We start from the raw sequence: 9,332 nt of genomic DNA, 5'->3' as shown, positions 1-9,332 counted from the left end.
CTGGTTTTATACTGTCGTGGTCTGTAGATGAGGGCTGTTTCAATATGTTTGTTTATGGCACCAGTGGATGAATACCAGGCCTCCAGGAATTCCTGAGCTTGTCTTTGTTTTGCCTGTCCCAGTATGGTAACGTTGTCCTAGTTGAATTGGTGTTCTTCATTGTCAGTGTGTATTGAATTCAACTGGGACAATGTTACCATACTGGGACAGGCAAAACAAAGTCAGGCTCAGGAATTCCTGGAGGCTCAGTATCCATCCAATGGTGCCTTAAACAAACATATTGAAATAGATCCCATCTACAGACCACTACAGTACAAAAGAGGAAATAAAACCACCTGCCATGACAGCCACAGCCGTATAGGTTCTGGGCAGATCACAATAACGCTTCATCCGGAGGCTATACAATGCAGAAGATGTCACCCAGTAGGGGAACAAAATGTTTGCAAAAATATCAACTTGCTCAGCGAACCAACCAACAACCTCTAACATTCTTCTGATTTATTAATTCTCTCATTTTCTATTATTTTATGAAACAGAATAGGTACCAAAATGTTGCAAGTATCGAAGACAATGTAATAGCACACCTTTCCAAAGTTCTGACAGGCTATTCACTTTGAACAACGGGAACCTCCTTGGTTTGGTGTAAGTAATAAGAAAAATAACAAAAGACCATTTGGAACTGTACTTCCCAGGGATGTGAAGGATCACTCCAACAAAAAAAGAGATGATCAATTTAATGCAAAGGAAGTGTTGCAAGACTTTCTTAAAGTGCACTCAATGTTGAACCATTCTGGAAAGATCAATTAGGAGAAAGTGGGGACTGCAGATACTGGAGATCAGAGTCAAGAGTGTAGTGCTGGAAAATCACAGCAGGTCAGGCAGCATCTGAGAAGCAGCAGAATCGATGTTTCGGGCATGATTCTTCATCAGGAGTGAAGGATTATGAAGAATAGTCTCCACTGGGGAGGCAGAAAGCCTACTTGCAAAGCGCTTCAGAGAATATCTCCTGGACACCCACACCGACCAACCCCACTGCCCTGTGGCCAAAAACTTCAACTCCCCCTTCCACTCTGCCAAGTACATGCAGGTCCTGGGCCCCCTCCATTGCCAAACCCTAACCACCTTTTAACTTTCCAAACATAGATTGGGACTGCCATAGTGTTAAGGGTTTAGATGGAGAGGAATCTGTTAAGTGTGTACAAGAACATTTTCTGAGTCAGTATGTGGAAGAACCTACTGGAGAAGGTGCAAAACGTGACCTACTCTTGGGAAATAAGGCAGGGCAGGTGACTGAGGTGTCAGTGGGGGAGCACTTTGGGGCCAGTGACTATAATTCTATTAGATTTTAAATAGTGATGGAAAAGGATAGACCAGATCTAAAAGTTGAAGTTCTAAATTGGAGAAAGGCCAATTTTGACGGTATTAGGCAAGAACTTTCAAAAGCTGACTGGGGCAGATGTTCGCAGGTAAAGGGACAGCTGGAAAATGGGAAGCCTTCAGAAATGAGATAACGAGAATCCAGAGAAAGTAAATACCTGTTAGGGTGAAAGGAAAGACTGGTAGGTATAGGGAATGCTGGATGACTAAAGAAAATGACGGTTTAGTTAAGAAAAAGGAAGCATATGTAAGGTATAGACAGGATAGATTGAGTGAATCCTTAGAAGAGTATAAAGGCAGTAGGAGTATATTTAAGAGGGAAATCAGGAGGGCAAAGGGGACATGAAATCGCTTTGGCAAATAGAATTAAGGAGAATCCAAAGGGTTTTACAAATACATTAACAACAAAAGGATAACTAGGGAGAGAATAGGGCCCCTCAAAGATCAGCAAGGTGGCCTTTGTATGCAGCCACAGAAAATGGGGTAGATACTAAACGAGTATTTTGCATCAGTATTTACTGTGGAAAAGGATATGGAAGATATAGAATGTAAGGAAATAGATAGTGACACCTTGAAAAATGTCCATATTACAGAGGAGGAAGTGCTGGATGTCTTGAAACGGTTAAAGGTGGATAAATCCCCAGGACCTGATCAGGTGTACCCGAGAACTGTGTGGGCAGCTAGAGAAATGATTGTTGGGCCTCTTACTGAGATATTTGTATCATAGATAGTCACAGGTGAGGTACTGGAAGATTGGAGGTTGGCTAACGTGGTGCCACTCTTTAAGAAGGGTAGTAAGGACAAGCCAGGGAACTATAGACCGGTGAGCCTGACAACGGTGGTGGGCAAGTTGTTGGAGGGAATCCTGAGGTTCAGGATGTACATGCATTTGGAAAGGCAAGGACTGATTCGGGATGGTCAACATGGCTTTGTGCGTGGGAAATCATGTCTCACAAACTTGATTGAGTTTTTTGAAGAAGTAACAAAGAGGATTGATGAGGGCAGAGCGGTAGATGTCATCTATATGGACTTTAGTAAGGTGTACAACAAGGTTCCCCATGGGAGACTGGTTAGCAAGGTTAGATCTCACAGAATAAAGGGAGAACTAGCCATTTGGATACAGAACTGGCTCAAAGGTAGAAGACAGAGGGTGGTGGTGGAGGGTTGTTTTTCAGACTGGAGGCCTGTGACCAGTGGAGTGCCACAAGGATCGGTGCTGGGCCCACTACTTTTTGTCATTTACATAAATGATTTGGATGTGAGCATAAGAATACAGTTTGTAAGTTTGCAGATGACACCAAAATTGGCGGTTTAGTGGACAGCGAAGTGGGTTACCTCTGATTACAACAGGATCTGGACCAGATGGGCCAATGGACTGAGAAGTGGCAGATGGAGTTTAATTCAGGTAAATACGAGGTGCTGCACTTTGGGAAAGCAAATCTTAGCAGGACTTATACACTTAATGGTAAGGTCCTAGGGAGTGTTGTTGAACAAAGAGAACTTGGAGTGCAGGTTCATAGCTCCTTGAAAGTGGAGTCACAGGTAGATAGGATAGTGAAGAAGGCGTTTGGTATGCTTTCCTTTATTGGTCAGAGTATTGAGTACAGGGGTTGGGGGTCATGTTGCGGCTGTACAAGACATTGGTTAGGCACTGTCGGAATATTGCATGCAATTCTGGTCTCCTTCCTATCAGAAAGATGTTGTGAAACTTGAAAGGGTTCAGAAAAGATTTACAAAGATGTTGCCAGGGTTCAGGATCTGAGCTACGGGAGAGGCTGAACAGGCTGGGGCTGGTTTCCCTGGAGCATCGGAGGCTGAATGGTGACCTTATAGAGGTTTACAAAATTATGAGGGGCATTGATAGGATAAATAGACAAAGTCTTTTCCCTGGGATCAAGGAGTCCAGAACTAGAGGGCATAGATTTAGGGCGAGAGGGGAAAGATATAAAAGAGACCTAAGGGGCAATGTTTTCACACAGAGGGTGGTACATGTATGGAATGAGCTGCCAGAGGATGTGGTACAACTACAATATTTAAGAGGCATTTGGATGCGTATATGAATAGGAAGGGTTTGGAGGGATATGGACCGGGTGCTAGCAGGTGGGACTAGATTGGGTTGGGATATCTGGTCGGCATGGATGGGTTGGACCAGAGGGTCTGTTTCTGTGCTGTACATCTCTGTGACTCTATGACCTGATGCCTGGAGGAAGACCGCCTCATCTTCCACCTTCACACCCTCCAACCACATGGGATCAATGTGGATTTCATCAGTTTCCTCATTTCCTCTTCCCCACCTTATCCCAGATCAAACTTTCCAAGTTTGCCCTCATGACGTGTCTTACCTGTGCATCGTCCTTTCCACCTATTTGCTCCACCCTCCTCTCTGACCTATCGCCATTAGCCCCACCTTCATCTAATTATCTCACTCTCAGCAACCTTCCTCCCCAGCCCCACCCTCACCCCTCCCATTTATCTCTCTACCCCTTTGGCTCACAAGCCTCATTCCTGATGAAGGGCTTTTGCCTGAAACTTCAATTCCCCTGCTCCTCGGATGCTGCCAGATCTGCTGTGCTTTTACAATCTCCATTCTGGAAAGATGCCTTTCCCTGTTAGATTCCTTGACACATCAGCTGACTAAGTAGTACAAGAACAGGTTGTTGGTTTTACAATAGTGGATGGGTCTCCAGGTGGAGAACTAACTGATTCTGTCTATACTAATCTGAAATAATATGACACTAATATCTGAGACATGCTTTGAAACAGACAGCTTTTTGAGGAGGCTTGACCAAGCAGATCTTCAGAAGATGTTGCAACTTGTAGGATAATCTCAAACTAAGGGAACAGTTATACAATGAGGGGTCTTTCATTTACATTTAAAATGCAAATGAATTTCTTCTTTCTGAAGGTGCTGAATATCTTGAATTCTCTATCACACATTTGTGGAGGCTAGATCAGTGAAGGTATTTAATGTGAAGGTAGGTAGATTTTTGAACTATCAGAGTTGAAAGGCATGAGGGGTTTGCATGTAATGGGAATTGAGGCCTGAGATAGATGAGCCATGACCTTAAACAATAGCAGAACAGATTTGAGGAGACAAATGCCATGAGTTTTCTCTGAGGTGGGAGAGTACAGAACTAGAGGGCATAGGTTTAGTGTGAGAGGGGAAAAATTTAAAGGGATCTAAGGGGCAATTTTTTCACAGAAGAGGGTGGTACATGTATAGAATGAGTTGCCAGAGGAAGTGGTGGAGACTGGTACAACATTTAAAAGGCATCTGCATGGGTATGTGATTGGAAGAATTTAGAGCTGTATGGGCCAATTGGTGGCAAATGGGACTAGATTAGGTTAGGATATCTATGACTCTATCTCACAAAGTAACACATTAAATATTTATCTGGGGATAATTACATGCAATAACCTACAAGACATTGTTGATTTGATTGCGATTTGCAAGAATCTTAAAGTCAGTTGTAAAGGCGTCAAATTGAAGTTTAATTGGTACCGTTAAAATTTACTCTTGGGATGAAGAAAAATTAATTTGCTGACCTAATGACTTCAACATGATTGACATTACCCAAATGCCTAAAATGGGGGGTGGAGTTAACAGGGGGTCTGATACAGACTTTCAAAATCTTGACGGGGCCGGATAGGGAGCAACTGTCCCCGCTGGTAAAAGTACCAAGAACCAAATGTTCATTTGAAAATCAGACGGGCCGAACAGCCGGCCTCCAAACCGTAACACTTTTTATGATTGGGAAATCCGAGAGACTACATGTTCGTGAAATAAACCAGCGAAAACAGTAGTTACTGCAGTTGGTACAAAATCGACGGAATTAAATTTAAAACGTTTGAAACGATTCCGGTTGCTGTTTGCTGGTCACTTTGAAATTTATAACGTCAGCCGGAGATAGTCCAGCTCAAGAGTAACATTTCAGTTTCTGCAGTGCTCGCAGATGCGGGTTAACATAACGCTGCACAATCACACAGTTACTGCAGACATTGATTTTGTTTTACAGGTTAAAAAATGAGAGCAAGGAGCCAGCAAGTAGCAGGTGTAAAGGTGCAGAATAAGAGCAGCGTTCCTCAGCCGCTGGGTTTGTGCAGCAACCTAGCACGGCCTAGGTAACGGTGCTGCAACCAAGTGACAACCTGATCTCTGTTTCTTAGAACTAACACCATCTTAATGAATATCAACCAGCGCAATTCATCTACACAACGGATAAGTATTAAAGCCACACAAAAAAAACAGTTCACTATCCTAAATCTTAACTCCTTACTGCCCTCCACCTTTAAATGTCCAAGCACATGCGCGAAACACGGAGACGTGTCGCTGCCGTACGGAGAGCATCGCCAATGCGTTCCGTATGCGGCATTGCGTTCGCACTGTCTTCTGGGAGTTATAGTCACATCGTCTGCCAACTGCGCTCAACACAGACGCAATCCGTCGCCGGTGCCGACTTCAACTCCCGGAATGCCCCGCGTGTGCCCGTTGGACCGGAAACGACGCAAGGCCCCGTCGCTCAGCAATCAGACTTCTCCCTGTACGCCATATTGAGTTTGAGAGGGGAAGATGATAGGACGAGCGGCTGGGCTGGTGTCGTCTTGCAGAGGAACACAATGAGAACTTAGCAAAGCTGTCTTTCCGGAATATGAAAGGGGCAACGTAGAGATTCTGATTTTGTCAGTGCTAAAAGTGTTGACTCGATTGTGAGCCGCCTGCTTTACAGGATATTTCTGTTTGGTGTTCTCTCCCCCCCCCCCCCCGCTTCTGATTCTCTTTAACTTGCGGTGGAAGCAAGTTTGTGCCCGGCTCTGCTCCGTTTACAGTTGGGGCAATTCGCACATTTTTACATTTAATGACGAGCCTTCCCGCGGGCATCTCTCGCTTTTTGCTCAGCCTTCCTCGTATTTTTCCTGTGAATCGGGAAGACAGAGCTGGTGCTCGGTTCTGAGTTTCTGTTTGTTTATTTTTCCTTCCTTTTTGGATTGAATTCCGTCCCTTGCGCCGGGGGAGTTTGGAGACTGAACAGATTGATCTGCGAATATTCCAGGCATTCGTCGTCTCATAAACGGATACTGTTAAAAATGTCAAGCTGTATACCGGCGGACATGGTAAGAAATATTGCACATTTTATTTATTCTTCCGCTGTCAGTTCCAAGTTCGCAGTTTGTTTATGTTAAAGGGTTGTGTTTGCGAAGGTGAGCTCTCCTTTCTGTGACTAATCATCTCGAAGTGAAGACTAATTTAACTGTAACCAGGGAGCCGTGGATTGCGGTTATTTCCTGGATGCAAATTTTATTTGGTGATGTATTTTGAACGGGTTGGGATAATCAGTGGGGCTTTGAAACAATGCGTCCTCTCAAATTCTTCGTGCGTTAATAAATTTTATGTACATATGTAATCGGGTGGTTCCTGCTTTTGGATGTTGTTTAAGCCAGCGAGGGGATAAAATGCAACAAAACCGGTTTATATATGCTTACCTTTTGATACGTAATTTGACAGACTAATTTTTCGACCATTGAAAGTGTGTTTCATGCACGATTGCATTCTCTCAGATGCATATACAATAATAATGTACAAGTTAAAATGTGAGGAATTATATGGAGTGTTTTTTTATGGTGAAGCAATATTTGGTCGTTGGTTGGTTCCGATTTTTCGATGTTAGGGAAGAAAAAATGACTGGAGTTTTTGAATAATCTAACTATAGATATTAACCAATCTCATTTGTTTTGATGTTTGATTTCAGGGGATTAAATGAGGTTGTAGAACTCTAAGCTTCCAACTTTCTAAAACAGCAACCACAAATATTATTAAGAAATAGTAATAAATAACCAATATTTTTCATTATTTTGTTCTACTAATTTTATTAAATAACTAACTCTTCACGTTTTATTTCCTTCTTTTGTGACTGGCATTTGTAAGTGAAATTGATTGTAGAGATTAACAATTTTGAAATGATTACATAATATCTGTAACTGGATGTAAGATATAGTTCCTTTGTTAAGTACCAGATGATTTTACAGCCAGTTAAATACTCTTTGAAGTGTAGTCATTTTTATCATGTCGGAAATGCAGCTTTGAGTTTGCATGCAGAAAGGTCTTGCAAACAGAATGCAGTAATCTGTTTCAGCAATGTTGTATGAGCAATCAGATTGGCCAGCACATCAGCAATGATCACTTTGCTCTGCAAAATGCTACTTTGGGAATTTGAGTTCATCTAAGAGATGTAGGACCTCTTTATGTGAAAGTCAGTACCTCCGGTCAAGTTCACTCTCAATAGTGAGCCAGGATTATATGTTCTCCAAACTTTTCCATGCATTCAAAGGTGCCATCTATTATTTCTATAGTACTGTGCTGCTCCCATGGACGTGGAAGCTGGCCGCTTCACATTACAGATTAGTTTTTACAGCAGTCGGATGCACATTAAAATCACTGCAGATTTTGCCGAGTTACTCTTTGTAGCTACTTCCCAAGAGACATGCTACAAGAAAAAATCAATCTGTTTCAGTCGTGCGGTAAATAACTTCTTAAATCAAGCAGTGAACTGTAAAGACAGTAAAATCCAATGTTTGCTGAAATACAATTTGTTTAATTTTTGAGATTTGAAAATAATTGTTTGCACCAATCTCATTTAGTGTAAAAATATTATCATTGATTATTTAAAACTTTTTAATTTACTTAGATTATGTAATAGGGCTCTTTTCGCAATGGTTGGGAGAGAGAGAGAGACAAGTAGTCAAGGCAATAATGTAAGGGAGCTTGATATGAATTAGAACGTTGTTCTTTTAGAGCTGAAGTTAGGCTAGTTTAAGATTTAGACTTTATTGTCATGTGTATTCAAATATAAAAGTGCAGGAATCCAGTGAAATTTTTCATTGTCACCACACATGGCGCCATCCTAGGTACAAGTATCTAGGTACAAAAACTTAAGGTGGAAAGAAATAAGGAACAAAGTTAAAAGTTAAACATTACAGACACTCTTTATATAGCGTATGAAAAAAAGCTATAAATTAAACATTACAGCTTGCAGTTGATTGCAGCTTTTACACAAGGTATGCATATGTCATTCTGACATCTGTGAAGGTCCGTTCATAATTAAAACTGTGGAATTGGAGTTAAGTTTATGATGTTCCTAGCTAATACTAATGTTATGTCTCTACCGCAGTCTAATCCTTGGAGTCCCTCCCTTAGAATTGGGTGACTTGCTGAGACTATATGCAAGTCAGGCGAATCAATTATTACTTGGAGCTAGGAGAGATCTTAATAGTAAATGGAAAATATTAACTTCAGTTTTTAATCTTAAGGCAGGTAAGCTTAAAGAGACAGAGGTGTGACCTTAGGGACCTCGCTGTTTCAGGAAAATAGCTTCATAAAATTTTGCAGATTCTCCGTTTTGGACACTACTTCACTTTGATTTTTTCACCTTAAAAAGCAAAAATAGGATTAATTGGAATAGGTGGGATTCTGTTTGTTTAATTTTAAGTTTGTTTTGTGCGTTTTGTATGCTATGCAGTTGGTAATTGTCTCCTGATTTTCTGTTGATTTTGAGACTTGAAGTGACAGTTTGTAATAATCTTTTAGATTCGTTCATTTTTGAGCAAGTCTGTAATTTGTCTAGTCAGTTGTGAGATGAACATTCCCAAGCTTTATTCCCTGTGACAACTGACAGCATATTCAGAACATGACTTAAAAGGAGAAGGAACTTTTGCCAGTACTGTACTAAGCATGTGAATTGTGATTGTTTAATTGCATCAGGTGATTTGTATTTATTGGGAACTCCTCTGTGTTCAAATAATATCAGGTCCAGAGGGCTGTTGTGGTCATGTATCTACCTCTGGGCTAGATGACTGGATTTGAGTCATCCTTTTGTAAAGGTGTGTCATATCATATCTGAAAACCTTGTTAAAAATAAAGTCTGGATGCCTCTTGTGGTGTGGTAGTGTCCCTAAATTGT

At 41.5% G+C, this 9,332-nt stretch overlaps 1 protein-coding gene across 1 annotated transcript in view; it reads left to right on the top strand.

Annotated features, from left to right (window-relative positions):
* The first annotated feature begins 5,935 nt into the window (after nucleotides 1-5,935).
* Nucleotides 5,936-9,332, top strand: part of ubl3a (ubiquitin-like 3a) — a 111,430-nt gene continuing 108,033 nt past the window's right edge. The window contains exon 1 of the mRNA XM_043692033.2: nucleotides 5,936-6,489. Within this exon, the coding sequence (XP_043547968.1) occupies nucleotides 6,463-6,489 (27 nt within the window). The 5' untranslated portion in view covers nucleotides 5,936-6,462. The remainder of the gene's footprint in view (nucleotides 6,490-9,332) is intronic.

The sequence above is a fragment of the Chiloscyllium plagiosum genome, unplaced genomic scaffold (genome assembly GCF_037043375.1).
Source record: "Chiloscyllium plagiosum isolate Xiang-an unplaced genomic scaffold, Cpla_swu_hap1 HiC_scaffold_6, whole genome shotgun sequence".
NCBI classification, from domain to species: domain Eukaryota; kingdom Metazoa; phylum Chordata; class Chondrichthyes; order Orectolobiformes; family Hemiscylliidae; genus Chiloscyllium; species Chiloscyllium plagiosum.
The sequence above is the reverse complement of the archived record's forward strand: the minus strand, read 5'-3'. Positions and strand labels throughout refer to the sequence as shown.